We start from the raw sequence: 21,439 nt of genomic DNA, 5'->3' as shown, positions 1-21,439 counted from the left end.
ATACTTATTAACTTACACCAGCTGCTCCCATTCCTTTCCAACCCTATTCCATCCCACCCCATCCCCTCCCCACCCAATCACCCCACCCATTTCCGACCACTTCCTCACTCTTTCGTCATCCCCCTCCCCCTCCCCTCCCCCTCCCCTCCCCCTCCCCCTCCCCACATCTCGTCACCCTTCGGTTCCGAACCGATCCCTAAGTGCAAATCATATATACAGCTGACAAACAAAGGGAAATCAAATATTCGTCAATGAATTCGTGCTGAATTATGCACATAATGGTATGAAAAAGTGTGGTCAAAGGTCAACGAACCCCCCCCCCTCCCCATACACTCATAACCCTACACCACAATGCACGAAATACAACAATCGGTCTCTCGTTCTCATTGTAAAAAAACGTTAATTGTGCAATGATTTCAAGGGAACCATTTTATTGTTAGCAAATGTGAGCATCTATTGGCTTAATTTGGACCGGCAATACCTGATGATCGTTTAGACCCGGTTCACCCAGGTAATATTGGTGTCCAGATACCGGCACCCCTCCCCCACCCCCTTCTATCCCTGCTCCCACCTTAAACCTTCACTTCGTCATTGATTGCCAAATCTACATGCTGGCAGACATTCTGTTTATACTTTTCAAGAAAATTCACCTAGGTAAAACTGAAAACTTACGTTTGTAAAGCTCTAGAATTTATCTACTTTTGCGTCACCTGTGTGTTTGTTGTTGTATTGCCTTAGATCTAAGTTCACATATCAATGGACAAATTCCTTAATACAACGTGTAACTTCTATTTCATCCTTTATGTGTGTGTGTGTGTCTGTGTGTTTGTTTGCCCCTTCTTAATCGAAATAGTTTTCTTTTCAAAGAATTGTTTGTTCAAACGGTACGGAAATATTTCTAGGGATACAGTTCACTTCTCCGAAAGGATGCATGCATGCAATCTCGGCGTAAATATACTGCAGTGTTAACCTGGTAAATAATTCACTATAGGCCTCTTCGAATTGCTTGTGTTTTTGAAGATCTCCGCTACCAATGCAGTAAATGAAATCAGTCAAACCACCACCTGTTATGATCTCAGAAGCTCCGCCCCCAATGTATCGTCATGCGCAAAAGGTTGCTGCTACCTTCTATTCTTTGCATAGAAAGATATCCATCGCAGCTACAAACTAATACCGTGTATACGTAACAAGCGTTTGTCATCATCGACAATCAACGAACGGAAGAAGCCCAAATGAAAAAAAAAAGCTTTATAAAACAGATCAGCTAACACCGTAACATTCATTACTTGCCTTTGGTGCGGTTACTTTACAAGCTATAGGTGAAACTCCAGGAAGAACGAATCGTAAACTATATCAATATATATAAATATATAAACGATATATATATATATATACGATATATATATACACGATATATTTAGAACCGAAGCAAACGTTGGGGGACAAAAATGAAATATATTGGTGAATTATCTTTGGCCTGGTTGGTTATTTTGGCCTTTTATGCAGTCATTCCAGCGACGGTAGATGCACGGGCTTTGGATGCGGATACATTTATCTCAGAAAGGGTGAGTTAATTATTTTTTCTTCTATTTTACTGTTTTATTTTAATAACCCATGTTTTTTTTCCCGATTTAGTGTTATGAAATACGTGTGTGTAGTATATATGTGTACTTATAATAGCCTTACCAGTTGGTTTCAAGTTTTGGGGTTTTTTTTTTTATACCGGTTGGTAGTACAATTGGAGTATACTGAATAGAGAAACTTATTGTATATATGATCGGCAATATTAAGCAGGTGGTCTACAGTTATACTTTGTCCTCTTTTCAACGATACGAATTTTTCAAATTGATCAAGTGGTAAAAAAAAAAAAAAAAAAATTAGCTGTGATAGGTATAGGATCATGCAACCAGCACCAAACAAATACTGAAATTTAATTACACTGGAAAACAAAACTTGTAATCGGCTACTGGCAAATCTAGTGGTCCACATATGTTATAAAGTTATACAGCGCCGTCAAAAAGCAACCTGTTATAGGTAAAACAACAGGCGCGAACAAGAATCGCGATTAATTAGAGGTTGCAACTAGGCATTGCTTATCGGTGCATGTCCTTGAGCCGCTGCGAGCATTGAATTTATTAATGAAACAATTAAGAATATAAATTTAGTGTTTCTCTTTCAATACAATACATTTTTCTGTCGCATTCTGTCGCAGGTTTAGGTTTCCTTTGTCATTGATCAATAATATATTGATTCATTATCGTTGAATATATATAAAAATATATATATATATACATATATAGATATATACATATATATATATATAGATATATATGCATATATATATATACATATATATATATATATAGATATATATATATATATATATATATATATATATATATATATATATATATATATATATATATATATATATATATATATATATATATATATATATATATATATATATATATATATATATATAGATATATATATATAGATATGTGTTAAACAAAATATACTATTGCCATCGTTGTTTTTGCTACTTTGATTAATTAAAGAGACACCAACCAAAATCTTGATATTTTCTATATGTACAAATTACTGTGATGGACAACTTACAGATTTTAATGTAAATGCTTCACACAGAAGCCTGAAGACTTGATCAAGTCTAACTATGACATCATCGGGACTCATGTTTTTTTTTAATTAGTATTATCATTATTATTTGTTACAATGTTAATTTTCTATGATATAAGAATGGGATTTGGTAAATGCTGACTATACTTGATTGAAGCTCTTAACATAACCTAATTATGTTTTGGGTCAGTGTCAACATTTTTAAGATTCTACCAAACAAATAATAATAAAACAAATCAATAACCATTAACTAACATAAATTAATACCAAAATTCCATATCGTATATCAAGCAAGCTTTGTTCTGATTTTGCACTCGAAAACCAAACTGATCCATCTTCATGGTAAATCATGACGCTATTTAGGCTAGAGTATAATAGGCGCATCGAGTTAATGTCCTTTGCATTGTGATACACGGCGCAAAACATGATTGATTTCGCTAGAATATACCAAACATATATGCTTATGTAAAGATATTTCGTCACGATTAATAAATTATCGATGGTGCGAGGAATTAGGTGTAGTGTGACTATTGGCACGTGTACGTCAGGGTCAACCCGTCATGCATCACTTCAAAACCGATGAGGAAAAAAAAACTAAATTTATAGAAACTCTTCCACAATTATTAAAAAAAAAACCATCGTTTCAATTGAGATTATTCTCTTTAATTAAAAAATAAGTCAGTTATTACTTCCACATCTTTAAGAGTAGTTTGCGAGAGAACTTTTAAGTTTTGCAAAATATGTTATTAAACAACTTTCGTTCCGGTAATCAGGTATCTGACGGAAAAATCGTGATGCACCTTGTAATAATGCAGTCTGTCCTAATTTTCCGGAATCTTTGGATAGCTATATATCTCGTTAATAACCCTTGGTTTTATTATTCTTTATACAAATGTGGTTTTTCACAATATGCATTTAATTGGTTTTTTATAGAGCACATCAATCATAAACCTCGACATAAAAAAGAACATTTCATGAAATCGGAAATGAGATAAAGACCGTTGAGAGTGGTTGCGACTACTAGGCGACACATTTATATATTTAGGGGGAGAGAACGGGAGAGGTAGGGCGAAGCATCCCCCCCCCCCCCCCCTCCAACGTATAAAAGAAGGTAAAGCCGTCAAAGATGTGTCAAAAATTCATTGTTCATATAGACCGTTCCTACTTGCAGCCCTTTCTTCAGTTTGTCTAAGGAAAACTTTGATTAACTAAGATTACAATCATACAAGTCTTTAGAGCCATTCGTATAGATTTTCGCACCAAATGAAAATGAAATGAATGAAATGGTAATAATGAGATTTGGGAATATATATATATTTATATATATATATATATATATATATATATATATATATATATATATATATATATATATATATATATATATATATATATATATATATATATATATGTCAGCATTGCGAAATTTTCCGAAGTATAGCTTTAGTAAATGGTGGTCGTGGTTTATGAATGTTCGTAAGATTGTAGAGGTCGGGTCAGTGGGAGAGAGAGACTCGAGACAGTCAAAGAGAACACAACACAACGATGTCAGAGCTGAACTGACTTGTATTTCCCTTGTACCACACCCAGTGTACTGTTCTAGCACCACCTCAGCATTCCATCTAGCCATTACAACAAGGCACGAGAACAATAGATGATTACATAACTAGCATACTTCCACATACCTCTACAACAGGGTTGTCCAACCTACGGCCCGCGGGCCACAGTCCGGCCCGCCGCATGGTTGCGCCCGGCCCGCCAGAGACGCTCTACGGTGCGAAATTTTTAGTGAGCAGATTTATTGATAAGCTATGTAATCAATCATTCGAACCTTCTGGGCCCAAAAAACTGCATACATAGGTCAGTTTGTGTGACACTCTCTCAGCGGAGGGGGGGGGGGGGGCGGCGGCTGAACTTTATTCATCTGCTTTATCAGGAAGTAAAATAAATCAGTGCGCTCCGTGCGCAGTGCTCACATTTTGGTTGCCTTGGGCTACGGGCAAAAAATCGAAAAATCGAGCGTAGGGTTCATGCTGCCCCCTCCATCATCATAATCATTCCATGTGGCCCTCCTCTGCAAAAGGTTGGACAACCCTGCTCTACAAGATAACACCATGATATTGTGAAATATTCATTGTAAAAATGTTATAGTGACGTCATGTTTTGTTTGATCTTACGAAGAGGCTCTCTGAGTGGTATTCAGGGGCAAAGCGGGTCACCCTTGCACTTTCTCTCTCCCTTGCCCTCCCCTGCCCTCCCTCACCCCCCTCCTCTCCCACCCAACAAAAAACTCCTATATGACGTTTTCACAGCCTTACTTTCGCTAAACATATTTCATCAGTAAGCATTAAAATCATCATATGCCAGTCTTGGACAAACCTCGGTTTAATTACTCATATATTAGTCATGTAAATCTCCCAACAGAATATGTATGTACTTCTGAATGGCTGTAGATACCTGCATTTTTTAAGACACACACACATCACTATATGCCAGTACACGAAGATAACGTAACTGGTGCGTGCCATGCAGCAAATATAACATATATATAGTGTTACCAGGAGTAGTAACAATGGTTGACTGATAGCTCGCATGTTTTAAAGGAACATTCTGATTTAATTATAAATATTCTACAGCACGATATAGTTACTTCAAGCTCCCATTTATCTTCGTTATTAATTCTGTTTGTTTTTAATCTCGATTTTTTAAAACATTATCAGGTAAAATTTGCCTTTGTATTACGTAGAAAATGCAACAAATCTTATTGCAATAAACTGATAAATGTTTAGCTCAAAAATGTTGTCAAGAAGGAAAATAAAAAAAGGAAATAATAAATAAGAATAAATGGAGGAAAAAGATTACTCCAGGCGTCTCGAAAGCGTTTCACTCAAGATATGGATAATCGGATACATCGAGGGTATACTTACAATGGTAGCCTATGAAGGTTGGCGTTTGGCTTTGGCTTGGCTTTGGCTTTGGCGTTTGGCTTTGGCTTGGCTTTGGCTTTTGGCTTTTGCCCACGTAGTGCTTTAAAAGTAAGAGAGCGAGCAAAATACTAAGTGAAATTAACATGTTTGCGGGTTACAAGCGTATACTGTATCAACTATGTACAACTGTGTGTTACAATATGCAATAGGTACTGGGTTTAACCCCCCCCCAACCACTCCCCAACCCACTCAGCCTTCCCTTCCTCCTCCCCTCCCTTGCACAGACACATACAGTGTATCATCACTATGCGCTACTAACACGATAGTACTTGTACTGCTTGTTATTAGGTATTACGTAAATGCATGAATTTTTCTTGTTTCTGTCGGTTTCTGATCTTGATAAGGTGGCAGAGCTTTGTATATCACTCTACATCGGAACTTCAGTGGAGGCCATGTTTTGTGGGGGTAAGAAGAAAGTGGGTGTGGGGGGGGGGGTAAGGAGAAGGTGGGTGTTGAGAAGAAAGTGGGTGGTTAGAAGAAGTTGTAGAAAGAAATGCTGCGATGGCGTAGGGGGGTGATAGAAGGGCGGACGATATTCAAACTTGACGGGGTACTCTGGGGATCTGAAGTATAGTTACGTAATTTTACCAATTATCGTGGTAAACTACTTTTACCTAAAGACCGCAGTTTAAGCAGATCATGACTATTACTACGCTACGTATATATGATTTACTGCATGTACAAAAAAGTGCACTGATTAATTTTCGCGGGGTTACTGGTACTGTAAAAACCAAATAAGTAGTTGACTGCCTGTCTTTTCAATCAATGAAGCGTAAATCTTTCGACCATGTAGAAGTCTCTGTATGTGTAATCAGCTCTTGTGGATATGTACAACCTTGGAACTGCTATACGCTTCCGAGAACAGATGTCAAATAAACCGTTGTATTTTCATCTTGTGTACAATACACAATGAAATAAACGTGGAGTAAGTCGAATAGAGATATCCTACCGCCATTTTTAATTCACCAGTTAGAGAAAAAAAATCCATAAATCTATATAACGCAAAAAAGTCCTTGAATGATTTTTTAACGTATAGAGGAGAAACTTTAAAGCTGTCTTTGTTAATGTAACTGTTAAAAGATAAACGTGAAGAAAAATGGAGCAATATTTTCTATTCTATCCCACTGCTGACACCAACTCCAACACCATTGTAGTGTATTTTCCTGCCTATCGTATATTATATGGTGTATCGTGAACCGGAGGGTGATTTAACCCTAAAAATTGTTTTCATTGCAAATTTTTAATAGCGCGATCATTTTTGCGTCCGAAAAAATCTATCCATTTGAGAGTATATTACCGTCAGTCTACATTTATATTTGGGCTGTTCTTCCATATAGTGTATAGATGGTGTCCTTTATAACGATTTAACAAACCCAACTTTATAAATGTCAGTAATCAAAAGAAGTCATTAGTGTTAACCTCCGCTGAGGTCCGCTGTGTGGTAAATTAAACCTGCATGAGCCCTAAAATTTATAGACAGAACCAAAACGACTTCTGGTCATTGCGTTTGGAAATTGTCAGAGGACAAAAACAATATGTCTCCGTATGCTGATTTTCACGCAATCTGCGAAATTATGTATATACAATTTGAACGTTTAAATATAAACATTTTTTTTTTTATTAAAACCGAACATTAAAGGTTAACTTCGGGCGGTCGGGTGTGTTTCATGTGATATTATATATCGCCCTCTTCCATTTTAACTGTTGGCGGTATAAACTTGAGTCCCGACACTCGAACGTTTGAGCAACCAGGCGCGAATCCCACCACACCCCATCCCAACCCTCTCCACCCTTTTCAATCGTACAAAATAAATTAAAATGGTTATTAGCACAACCCTTGCGTATAGGCCAGACTATATAGGCCTATATATTATAGCCTAAAATATGCCTAAAAATTCACCAATTCAGGTATATTTATTATTATTGTTGGGGGGTTATAGGAGGACACCCCGACCCCTACATGGGGAGTCCGCTTCAACGACCACACAACCCCAACCCCACCTCCTTTTACAAAATCCTGCAGGATACGGTCCTTACAACTGTTTATAACACAGAAACATGAAATGCCAAAATACATATTTATCAACATTTATAATGTTATATCATAAACTAATATCAGTAAAATCATGTTTCTTAATCTAACAGACACGACTTAATAGGAGTTGACATTGATATTGTATATGTTTGGTAATATTCTTCATCGTTAACAATGTTGACTTTATGTCATTGAAGATATCGCTACATTACGAAGAGCGTTATCTTATTTCATTAACATTTTTTTTCCAATCTGCTTAACAAGGCAAGGCAACTTCCCTTGCATATTTTACGATCTAATGCAATTATTGATTGCTGGCATTTAAAGGGACCCAGTGAACTGTTGAAAAAAGAAGGTTAACTTCAAAGCGATGGTATTCAGTTTGCGTCCATTTTAAATTTCATGCGACGATTTACTATAGAGATAGAGTAGTTTTTATTGTTTATTTACTTTGCAGCATGAAACCACACTGGTTTACCGCGCTCATAGTGTTAAGTTATTCCTGTGTAACAGTTGGTCGCATATATATATACATTCTCAATTAGGCACACAACTGTTTAAATGTTCCCTTGTCCCTCCTTATTATCACAGTTTAAGCATAAATTTGATGATGTATCCGACGGCTAACTGGCCGCCATTTCGACCATTTGTTTACATTCCTCCCACGAGAATTACAGCCAGAGGCATCTCGTTATTAAAGCCTTGCAAAAAAAGTTTCTGTTCACTGTAATACTGCTTCGTACAAACATGTAAGATTTTCTCGTCGACCAAAAAAGTACAAAAATATAAATCAATAAATAAAAATATAATTTAAAATGAAAAACAGGTTATCGGCCTTACCATCCATTGTGGTAGCTAATAAGAATTCACTTTCCAGCCCAATTTGTGTATGCAAATTTAGGCGAGGTTTTTCATAGTTTCATTGGTTCATGATAAAGTTATTGTTCATCTTAGTGTCTTCGTCGGTGTAAATTAAACCCTGTAAGTGTAATATTTTAGGTATATTTTACCACCAACGAGGCGTTTACATAATGTCTTTGTTCTTTGGATATTGTAGATATCTTTTAAATAATTTACGAAGTCTTTGTTTATCACGTGTCACGGTCCGCGTGTTAAGGGAAGGGGACCCCCCCGCCCCTCGGGTTAAATAATGTCATCGGTGAGGTATTTCGATATATACAGGTCATGTTGGACTGACAATTCTTTCCCAGAATATGTCCGTGAAAAGATGTCGATAGTTACATCTGAAAAGTAAGAGATAGACATATATGCATATATGTGATCCTATACCACTAACATGCGTTATATGTCATATGATTTAATCCATACACAACCGGAGACAACATGATATGGGTTGACGTAATACTATACACCTACTTAATGCATGTACTTGATTTTTAACCTAATATGTTAACCTTATATAACCTATACATATATAATCGTGGTATTATGCTGGTTACACTATACACTAACCATTTGTACACTACCCTATATCCGGGCCGTCAACGAGATTTCAGAGTACAACAAATGAGTTGTGTGGCTTTTAAGTCTGAATGGAAACGCAATTTTAATCAGTGAGGGGAACAGCTTTGGCTTCATGTTGGTCATTTTAAGGCCTAACCTTTATTTTGAAATATAAGTTGACTTATAAAGCCATGCCCATTGTTAGGACAAATATGATAAGTTTGTCTACTTACTTGCCTTATATATCCATTATTTTTGTTATCATCTGCTACTTTCGGCAATTCTTGAAGAGGATTGTTGTGAAGTAATTCCAAATATGGTTGTATCGTTTGATTATTTTTGAAGCATATGTACATTACCACGTCCCACATGTCATAACACGTATAGTTGCCTAACTGATGACTACTTAGCAATTAACATTTAGAAGAAAGTGAACTTAGGAAACCGGTCAACCTGTTTTGACAAATTTTATTAAACGCTTTGAACAGAAATGTGTTAAACGGTTTTTATATAGAAATTGCGATATTCAGTGTGCGGAGTAGGTCTACTCTGAATTGAATAAATTACCATTGACGTTTTGCCTTAAAAATGTCACGTTTCGCTCTATATATTTTGATCTGATTGAGAATATAAGTTAATTTGACTCTTGTTTTCACCTTTTTTTTTTATACAATTCCATGTATTGACTGAATCCGACACAAAAAAAAAATTAGAATACTGCCCTGGTTTTTGTGTTTCATCATATATGTATAGGACAAGTGTTAAAAGTTTGCCTCAAGACAACATGTTTTAATTGACATTCAGATGGTCCCAAAATACCAGATTACTGCAGAAGGGATCAATTAGTAAGATATTAAAACCAACCCCCATCTCCCCCACCTCACCCCTTCGTCCAGTCCATAAAAGTGAGTATGCAGATTGATGAAAACCCACAAAAAAAAGGGAGACAAAAACGCGGGTTTTTGGTTTGCAAGATATGCACCTTTAAAACTTTATGTCAAATTTCTGGAATGCTCCTTTAAGGCTAAATTGACTATGGCGTTGGCTTCTTAGTGCAGACCTGAATGTTGATGTTAATCCATTGTATTATCAATTCTAATAACTCAACCAAACCATGCTCTTTTAACTTCATATTAGTAACAGAGCAACATTATATGCCATGTATAAACCATTTGAAACTGACAAATTTATAGTATATTGTTAAGAATGTCATTTGGAAACTCAAAAGTCTTTTCCTATCGAGTTTTGTGTTGAATCTGAGAAACTGTGTTAGGCTTTTTATTCCAGTCACTTTAATTGATCGACCTCAGCTGGTTTAAGGGTCATTTATATATATATTTAAAAAAAAAAACGTGTTATAGAATTACAACCTGAATTGAGAAAACAGATCCAAATGGTCTCTGTGTTAGACTTTATAGTCCAGTCACTTTAAGTGATCGACCTCAGCTGGTTTAAGGGTCATTTCCATGAAATAAAAATCGAATGAAAAACGTGTTATAGAAGGGCAACCTGGCCTGAGAAACTGACCCAATGTTATGTGTTAGACTTTATAGTCCAGTCACTTTAATTGATCGACCTCAGCCGCTTTAAGGGTCATTTCTATATATTACACACAAAAAACGTGTTATAGAATTACAACCTGACCTGAGAAAACAGATCTAATGGTCTCTGTGTTAGACTTTATAGTCCAGTCACTTTAAGTGATCGACCTCAGCTTCTATAAAAAGTAAAATAAATTGAAAAAACGTGTTATAGAAGTACAACCTGGACTGAGAAAACTGACCCAATGGTTTCTGTGTTAGACTTTATAGTCCAGTGACTTTAATTGATGGACCACAGCTGGTCGAAGGGTCATTTCTAGAAAAACAAAAAAATGTTATAGGAATACAACCTGGACATATAGCAGTCTTTTATTCTGTACAATCTACAACATATCATAATTAATTTTGTGCCTGCATTACCTACTGAATAAATGAAAAAAAAATGAAAAAAATAGACTGAATAAATGTGTATCGTTACATCTGTTGTTGAGGTTCACTACCCGCTCACTCCTATTGTCACGCCGAATCTTAATCAATCCAGAGATCTAGAATTACAACTCTCCATCTGTGATAAAGTATCCATCTATATAAGTGGTTTTCAAATTAAGATTTAGGAGGTTCCAGATTTGAATCGACGGCGAAAAACTCCTTTGTCTTTCAAGAATCCACTCCATTGTAAAATGAGAATATCGTAGCCTTTGGAGGCTATTTTCTTTTTTTTGGTTATAAGATTATGAAGAAACCTAGATAATAATTATACGAATTTAGGTTTAGCCATTATGGGTAAAACGAGGAGACTTGACCAGAAATTAACACACTTATTCGTGAATCCATGACCTACAGTAGGACAGTGCAAATAGATAGTTGGCTAAACGGTGGTTATTGAAATGGAGGAAAGTAGAAAAATTAGACTTGGAGAAGTGATGGGTGGATCTGTGCAGTGGGAAGAGAGGGTGGGGAGGAGTGTAGGGTTGATGTGGGGGGGGGGGGGTAGGAAACGATTTTAGGATTGGTTAGGTCTTTTTATGAAGGAATTATGTTTTTAAGATCGGAATGACACAGATAAACGAATACCATCACCACTTTATGATAAACGAGATGCCCGGTATTACGTATAGAGATATCTTTGTATTTTGTGTTTGCTTGTTTGTATGTATGTTTGTGTTGTTGTATATGTTTCTCGTTTAGAAAATCGCTTTAAGGTTACATTTCGTAAGGGAATAGTCGGTTTGAACGTTTAGTGATTTTCAAATTTTTAGAGGTTTCAGAGGTGAGGAGGACGAATCAATTGTTGGAATGTTCCTTATTTTATTATTTTCTATTCTGCTTCTCTTTTTGTTGTCAGTTGAAAATATCCAAAATAATTTTAGTTTCCCGTAAATATTCCTTCTTTCCTTCCGTATCTTGTGAACTGCGTTTTTAGTCGGCGCAAACCCAACTGATATCAAATGTTTATACACATGTAGCTATACCGTATAGGCACATGATTCAGTTTTCGTTCCCAAGTTTGACTTCGCTGGTATATGATTTTAACCCCCCCCCCCCTGCAAGAGTCACCTCGGGTCGAACAACTTTAACTAACACATTGACCAAGATTAACCTTGATATTAAAGATAATTGCTGCCTTGATCGTCATCCCAAATTTCCTTTCATAGGATATATTTGGGAGGGGTGGGCTGGGTGGGGGTGGGGGACTGACACAGTAACCCACTTATGATCATTGAACCCTATACTGTACTCGTTGTTGTACTCGGAAATGATAATATCAAGTCACTGCATGGATGAGAGTATACGGATGACACCTTCCAATCAGAGTTCTCGAAACATCAACATTTCAAAGACCAAAATAGGTCCATTTTGTTTGGTTTTGATTATCATTATTTTTGGCTGTCTGGTTAATTTTATCTGAGTATAGTGGTGATTCGATTAAGGTTGCACATCATCATTAAAAACCCAATGGTAAAAGCTTTAAAAACAAAATCATACGCAGAAACGCTGCTCATAAATGAAGGTAATTCAACGAAATATAGAATAACGCTTGCACCAAGCAAGAGATAAATAAAGAGAGATAACTGAATTATAGTTACCGAACGAGGTGTCGTGTCAAATACATATCCTAATTTGTTACTGCTCAGTCGCGGCCTTTTTTTAAGACTTCACCAAAATTCTCATCAATATTGTTCTGTTCACGCGTGAAGCGCAATTATACCGTACGTGATACTGTATTAGAGTCTTCATCTCACTTACGCATTTTCCACGACTTTTTGTCTATGCAAGACAGTCAACCCATTGCCTTGTCAAGCCTTATCCAGCTGGTATATAGTTAATGAAGCAGAGGCCATCACGTCTCTTTTTTTATATTTATTTTTATCGACAGCTCAGGACAAGCGTAACGACGGCGGAACAGCGGAACCATAAAACTTTAAAAGAAATCGCAAAATTAACACAAAACTCACCTTGAACTACTCTTATCCAGCCTGTATAACTTTTGCTGGAAAGATGCTGTCAAATTTGCAAAGTTACACGTTTCTCGTTCAAAATTTTCATAAATTGTCCCTTTATGTATGCCCTCCTTAGTTCTTGCTTACATTCCCAGGGTTTCCTTTCTGGGGATAAACTGATATTTAACAAAACATTGCATTTTTGTTTATTGTTTACATTGTTTCCAAACATATATATATATATATATATATGTATTACGAGGTCACATGTGTTGCACTCATTCATACGGTTATTTCTTTATGTTTAGAATTAAACTAATTCGCTACACGCTACACGCGACTCTTCATTAAATTTTCTTCATGAGTTTCGTTTACATAATTTGCCGTAATTGTCCTTGCACGTGAGGATGAACAAAACAATCATAGGTTTCGGATCGACTTTGGAAAGTAGCAAGAGGAAGTCCTAATGCCTTATAATGAGAATAATAGAATGTGTGTCGACATCGTACAGTTAACTAATGTTTTGGATACGTTCATAACTTGATGATGTATTATTACTTGAAAAGTGCAAGGAAGAGTTGAAAGCCTTGAAAGATATTCTGTTTTTCTTGCCAGAAAGACCAGGCTCTACTATACCTGTTTCAGTAAAAAAAAAAAGAATATATGGAGCAAAACTGAATGAGAACAATAAAATGTAGTTACCTCGAACAGTTAACTTATGTTTTAGATATATGATTATCTTTACTTGACTTATTCAGTACTTGAAAAGTGCAACAACAAGTTGAAAAGCTTGTTTCGTGAAAAAGGGAACATACGAAGATAAAAAGTACTTCCAATTATTAGGAGCTTGTTCTCACTACCAGCACAAGAAAACAATACAACTAGAGCGCGTAGTTATTTCTCATGCAGTTATTAAGATACATTTTTGCTATGAAGAATATACAGTTGCAGTCTGTTACAAATGACAGATCAATAATGCTTGTTAAAGCCGACTAAATGTGCGCTGAACCAGGCAATATGGGGGTGTATACTTGCCCCCACCCCCCCCCCCCTCGTTCATTCCTCCCGCACACATCACAACATTGCATGTAAATCTAGTTATGGCCTAAAATGCATCAGGATGCACAATTCCACGTCTAAAATACCTGTATTTCTGATGCAGTTATACATTTTTACCATGAAGGGTATAAAGATGTAGTCTGTTACAAATGACAGATCAATACGGCTTGTTTGCCGATTAAATATGCGCTGAACCTGGGAATATTGGGGAATACCTGCCCCTACCTACCCCCCCCCCCACACACACAATATGTTGTATACCAACACATATCAAAACCTTGCCTGTGGCCTAAAATGCATCAGGATGCACAATTCCACATCTAAAATACCTTTGGGTCGTCTTCCAACAACCTCAGGGTCACATCTCTCGTCCATATTTCAAGATCTTGGAATCGCCCCCTGATTTATTGAGGTCTTAGTAGCAACAAATATTACTTGCAAAGAATTACGTACCACTATATATTTAGCATAATGTACGTGTCCCCCTCTCGAGAATTTGTGTTTTTAAAGAAACTGAACGAATTATCAAAGAAAAAAACGCAAAAACTTATTAACTCCCCGCCTAGCCTACCCGAGCCAAGTTTATCCGCTTTCTACCTTCTCGTATTACATCGGTTGTGCTTCCTAAAGTGTTGAAAAAACGGTGGAAAAGCCTGCTTTTCCAATACTTCAAAATTGTCAAGTGGATGACAATCGTGCGGCATAAACTCCAGTGCTGCCTTTCAAAACTGCCACGAATTCATCACAAATTGGTCAAGCAAATGCAATGGCCTCTTTGATGTTATTATCTTCTTGAAGTTCGAGTTCAGAATACTTCATCCATCTTCTCTGGATGCATATCTTCTTTGTTTTAACAAAAAAAAAGAAGCTCCTAGACTTAACTAAATGAAGGTTAATTTTGTTGATTCATCTATTTTTTTATATATATATATCTATATATATATTTGGCCTTGCAGTTTAAAAGGGACCCTTTGTATGACATATTTGAGCTCGTCCTGTTGTTGTACGAACAAAGGTACGATAGTTAATATTTTCACAGTTCGGTTATGGTTAACGTTTCCTTTACCACCACCATATTCTATTTGGGTTTCGTTGTCACAGTGCTAGGTGATGCTCATGTTTTTGAACTGTGTATACTCTGGTTAGGCTTCAGATGACATTGTTATATTCATCGCTACTACACTGGTATCGTATACAGTTTGAAGTTAGCAATATATTCCACTATAAATTTTGAAAAAGGTTTAAGAAAATTTAGGTTATCATAGTGGTTTGGTTAATTCTTCTACCCAGGTGGGTTTAGCCCAGTTTACGTCAATGGTATACCTAGGTACAATAGCAATGGTATAGGAATCATCTGCGGAGGCAAGATGAGGCCTCTATTTGGTACAAAAAGAAAATGTAATTTCAAGTGTTGCTTTCCTGATCTTTTGGCGGATGCTTCTGCTTATGGACTTGGTGCAGCCGTTTCGTGTACAATGTGTTATTGCTGTATTTGGTGTAAAACGCTCATTATCGATCTAGGGATATATAACTTGGTCTCGCCATTGAGCAATCCGATAACACATGCCATAATATATAGATCAGATCCTGTTTGGTTTCAAATTCGTCTTCACGCTACCTTATACAGAGATAACCATCACCGCCAGCTGTCACTCTAATCTGCAATCTTTGTCGCCATTTGTCAGTTTTTTTGTCGTTCGTTGCTATACTTCAAGTACTGTCTGGTCGGAGTTTTCAGTGCATGACATAATACCATCGAGAATCGTCGTGAATAAGATTCAAAGGTTCGACTATAGCAACTTTCGGAAGAAGACCATCAAATCCTTGACACAAATCCATTTTTATATGTTCCATTGAAAATTAATCGTTTTCAAGTTGAAATGATACTTCTTCAATTTAACTGGTTTCAACTTACCACGACGAGATGGAAAAAATAAAGCAATAAAATGATACGAGTATGATACGTGGGAGTATGGCACGACTCTGCTTGACAGTGTCGTTAATATCGCGGTATAGAATTTGTATGGAAAAATTGAAAATAACAATAATTTTAGATAGACGTCAGCTTTTAGTATAATTATAAAGTTATGATTACGGAAACCACATGGCGGTAGTGAATGCTTCTTTTCCAGTTTACCAAATATAAGTTATAATCTATTATATTTCCAAAATTTTCGTAAAATTACAATTTAAACCAATTGGATTATTGATAGGAAAACTGCCTTGTTAAGCATAACTATATCAAAGGTATTATGTATCACTGCCATTTTTATTGCAAAAGTTCAGCATGTGCCACCGGTGGTTCATCGAATGATTTTTATGGTGAAATTACAGCCACCACTCCCTTGTAATGATGTCAATATTGGATTTTAACTATTTCTCTTGCATCGGACTCTCGTAAAAGTCGTTCTACTAATATCACATAGGTACAAACGGGTATATATGAGTTCAGAAGAATGACGGGGTTGCCGAATATGTGTCAGTAGAAGATAAACAACATTTCGAACTCATTAACAAATGTTACACTGTAGATCAGCTTGTGCCAACCTATGAAACTGAGCAGATAAACAAAGGTAACATCATAATTTTATGGCCATTTTTGTGGGTTTGTATGAGAGTACTACATGGCGTGATATTTCATCTTTGATATCTCATAAAAGATACTAAATTTGGTGCTTTTAAGAAGCTTCTTGTTTTTATCCCAAATCAAAGTTAGAAAAAGGCACATATAGTTCCTGGATTTGAATACCCTTTTCTGACGTTGTATTCGTAACACCTTTGATCAAGGAACTTCCAATAATTGAGTTTTGAAAAGTCTGATTTCAATTCTCCTTCTCCTAATTGTGTAACTTCAAAAAGAAAATGTGAGGATTATTTCCTCCTTAAACTTTTGGAGTTGGTTATACTCTAACGACCTCTCCGTCCGCTATATAGTTAAGAGCCCATCCGGTAATTACGTCTCCTCCAGTTCTGAAGCTTTTAGAAAGGCTCGCTGGTTGCGTCATTATATAGTATTCTTTCGTCGTAACTAAGGATAGTATTCTCTTCGCTTTAATGCTTTTCATCAGTGTTCATTGGTCAGTGACCCTTTTAAACAATAGTCTAACCAATTTACCCGTTTCTTTACATTTTGTCAAACAATCCCTTAAGCGATTTTTCCCCCCTCTACCAGCAACGACAAAAAAAGTCTGTCTGCCATCTCATTACATTAAGACAAGTTTGACTGCTTTTTCGCCTCAGGATACATGGTTTTATAGAAGGATTTTCTACGAGTAAGCTTTTTAAAATGTTCGAATTTTTTTTTGAGGTAGCTCTGCGTTCCGAGAATTGTATCAGATCGACATGAAACGCTAATATATAATATTTAAAAAATAGGGGGTTTCAGTTTATACCCTGAAAACAAAAGGCTTGTTGTTGGATTGTAGATATGGAAAGGTAATTAATATGTCCAAGCTAATCTCTATGTTATAATTTCAACAGAAATGAATGTTTTAGTGTCAAATCAATAAAACAGCTCCGCCCATCCAATCAAGACGACAAGATAATATATTCGAGTCTGTTTTTTTTTTTGGTCTTTTTTTGTAAATCACACGTCACAATCATGACTTGATTTAGCTATTCGAGGAGAATCCCTGAGAGGGAAAAAGAGCTATGTTAAATGTCGTTTGCATCCTTTTCAATTTCAATGAAAATGCCATCGCGGAAGTAACGGATTAGCATCTCTTTTTACACTTAATCTTTTTTCATAATCTGATCTTTTTAGTACATCTCCTTGTTCGATTCGTTGACCAATTTTCATAGGTCGCTAGAGGTTTTTGCCCGATATGAGAAAAAAAAGAGAACTGTGAATGATCCAAAGTGGACACATTTGTGGCAAATTTGGTGGCACCTTTTGTTCAACTATTCGAATTTTGGCGCAGGGTGGATGGGGGAGGATGGGGAGGGGAGTGTCAACTAGTCGCAGCCTCCCGGAAGCCTAGGGTTGAACGTTATCGTGCATCTGTCCAACTTTTTTATTTATATTTTTATCAAAATAACTTCAGGTATAATATTTACTTTCATCTCTACGCGTGATCTTGGTTAGGGGGTCAGTTATATCGATCCATTGTGCAATGTGTACCTGAACTGAAAACTAAAACTAGAGATAACGAACACGATCTTAGCCAAAAGGCAGAGGAGTGAATTTACAAGAAGTTTTACAATTTCGGTAGGACTATAAGAGGCAGATGATGTATATACTGCAGACTGCACGTAGTAAGTTCACGCGCTTAATCAGTTTGCGACACAAATTTATTTTGTACGTTGCGTGGTTTGATAGACTGACTGTTTGCTGGTGATAAAACAACCACCGATGTCCCTTTCTTGCTCCTACCGCATGACGGGATCAGACTTTGTAATTACTATATGCTGTGAATAAATACCTACGGGGACGTAGAAATATATGCTTCCGTCGAACTTAGTTGTCAATTGCATTGCCATTCATGTGTAGGAGGTGTGAGGTATACACCTTCCGACTGCAATTATCCATAAATGTATACATACTTAAACGTTGTTGATGTAACATTAATTCAACAATACTTTCTCGCTTCACAATGTTTTCTCACCTTCAAAGAATTGCAACTCTTTCCAGATGGTAAAATGGGATATTCTGTGTCATAATGGTGTCATGAAACTTCATGTTCTTACTCGGTGGATTACAAGAACAATCAATATTGTAATTTGTGTGTCAAAACTTCTTATCAATATGCAGAACAACTGTATGGAGATCTTGTCCATTTAGCTTGGTGTGTTTTAATTTATTGCGTTTCCGAACAGCAACCATCTTCTTAGTTTCCATAACTGCAGTTGGTTATGATTTTTGTCGCAAGAGCCATTCATCATTTATTTATCATTATTATTATGACCATTTCATAAATGCGCATTTGTTGTAGTACATCTATATCATAAATGTCACATCTTCCGTCCTTGATCGAAAACGGAAATCTAATAAGCTCACCAATTAGACTGCATCAGGGACAATAAGACCCCAAGGCTTGCAACATTTTAATTAAAAATCGATAACATTAACGTTCCTGTGACAATAAATAAAATTGCTGGGCCGCTGAATGTTTGCTAAACGGTTAATATCTTGGCAACATAACCATGTTAAAATTTGTGTCTTTACATACTATGTTCAAATTTTCAATGAATAGAGCGCACTTTTTAAATACATACTAAAAAGGGTTTTTATGGAATTGCATATTTGGAAACACTTTTTGTTAGGGAATTCATGGAAGGATGGTAAGGGTGGGAGTTGGAAGCGACGGTAAGGGAGACATGTCGACTTTGATAATCTCTAACTGATGTAATACGAACGAAGGAAAAATTATAAAACATAAGCAATAATTGTATATGAGCTGAAAATATAGGAATGCGCAGTGCAACTTTTTTTTAAGCTATCGGACAAAATACGGTGTGATGAAACTCTTCGCTCGGAAATTTACTAAGATATCGGAGAAGCAGGTTTAATTGTCAGTCAGAATTTTGTCAGTTCGTTTGCTTTCTGGGGTGCAGTAGTGGTGAGTGGGGGAGGAGGGAGGCAAACATTGTTCTTTTTTACCCATTCTGGTTTCAGTTTCACTTACAGTAACTCGACGTACAAAGACTTAATGTTTAATTACTATACTATTTTCATCATTTATAGGAAGCTGAGGAGAACTCCCCGGCCGAGAATGATGAAGCTAACATGGAGGACAACTTAACCATTTCAGAAGACGAACTCTACACCATCGTCGAGATGGCTCTCAAAACCTATTTGAATGAAAGAGGTGCAAAAGGTCCTAGGAAAACTGGAGCAAGTTCTCTATGGTACCGTCCAGTTGACAGTCTCTCCAATGGCTTTACCGGAAATTACAAAAGAACTCTCTCCAACGAGGTGGCTGCTCGGGACTACGCGCGCACAGCATTGAAACGCAATATGAGGAACGAGTTGCGCAGCGAGTTGGCCAAGAAATCGTACCATTCACCAGTCGACATGAGCGGTGGCGGTCTCCTCGGTCAAGGATTATTCTCCGGTGTCGGGCGATAATTTGACGATGAAGTATATAATCAGTATATCAGCATCCGGGTCCTTCAAAACAAAAACCGGTTCCGTGTCAACTCTTTCTTGTAATTTTACAATTTTCTTCAAAACGTCGTTATGTCTGTGAAAGGCTGCATTTTGAGTTGTATGCGTCTTTATGTTGTCACCAAATTTCCAACTGATAAATAGTTTTAACTGTGTCAGTCAGTTTTTTTAGACCATTTAACACGGTTATACTACTATACATTTGGGGACACTGCGTGTCTCGCAATGTTTGTTTCAAGATCGAAAGCAAACACAAATAAGAAACGGTAATGTTGTGATGATGTGTTTATATAATTTGCTCTGGGATCTTGAATTCTTCAACATTTTTATCATAAAACGTTGGTATATGACACTTAAACATCTGGTCCTTTGGGTGAAAACTGGACAGACTTCGTTCTGATCGACTATGATAACGTGTCACTCTTGGATTGTGCAAGAGGGGACTGGGAGTTAAGAAAGAGGAAGGAAGCAAATCGATTGGTGGAACGTTCGTGACGTATTACCCGCATCGAGGGAAAATGCGCAATAACTACTGTCTGTACACAGGACGTTTCAAAAGGGAATCCTCATAAGGGGTGCGGTGGAGTTGATGTGGGGAAACCAATGATCATGTTATATATAATTACCGCTAGCATTATAGAAATATCGTGACGTAGTAAACACGTCAAATGCAACAAGAAGCTCATTGATTAACAAATATTAAAATATTCGAAATATATAATAACAAAAGATAAGAAATATACAACACCGTACAGTGTTGCGTTGCCGTCATCTATCTAACATCGTCAAATGTCATGAAATTGTATAATAAAAAAATTATTATATAGAGGCTTTAGGTATGAATAATCATTAGTTGCAAAATCAGTTTCATCAAATTGATGACGTCATAAACAGTCCTGAAAAATATTCCCGAGTTTAAGACAAACCAACTCGATCTAATTAAAGGCTTATTTAGGTAAGATAGGAAGCTGATGAAAAATCGGCGCTGCATTAATATAAAAGATGATTTCCATTGAAGTAATTAACTTTGGGAATACGTTCATGGGGTAATTATAAAACAAAAGAACGTGCTAATGTATTCGTCTTCTTCTTTTTTTTCTCGTTTAAAAGTTAATCATATATGACTTATGAAATGATTATTAAATGGTTAAAATATTATATTTCCA

General features: G+C 36.4%; 1 protein-coding gene and 1 long non-coding RNA gene across 2 annotated transcripts in view; both read left to right on the top strand.

Moving 5' to 3' along the window:
• LOC139975921 (uncharacterized) overlaps positions 1 to 21,439 on the top strand; it is a 115,485-nt gene that overhangs the window by 81,162 nt on the left and 12,884 nt on the right. The gene's annotated exons all lie outside the window — the stretch shown is intronic.
• LOC139975920 (uncharacterized) lies at positions 1,223 to 21,433 on the top strand. Its single transcript, XM_071984215.1, has 2 exons — positions 1,223 to 1,565; positions 19,851 to 21,433. The coding sequence occupies exons 1-2, from the start codon at positions 1,449 to 1,451 to the stop codon at positions 20,232 to 20,234; spliced, it is 501 nt and encodes a 166-aa protein (XP_071840316.1). The 5' UTR covers positions 1,223 to 1,448; the 3' UTR covers positions 20,235 to 21,433.

The sequence above is a fragment of the Apostichopus japonicus genome, chromosome 11, assembly GCF_037975245.1.
Source record: "Apostichopus japonicus isolate 1M-3 chromosome 11, ASM3797524v1, whole genome shotgun sequence".
Lineage (NCBI taxonomy): Eukaryota > Metazoa > Echinodermata > Holothuroidea > Aspidochirotida > Stichopodidae > Apostichopus > Apostichopus japonicus.
Note: the sequence above shows the minus strand (reverse complement) of the source record. Positions and strands in the feature narration are given on the sequence as shown.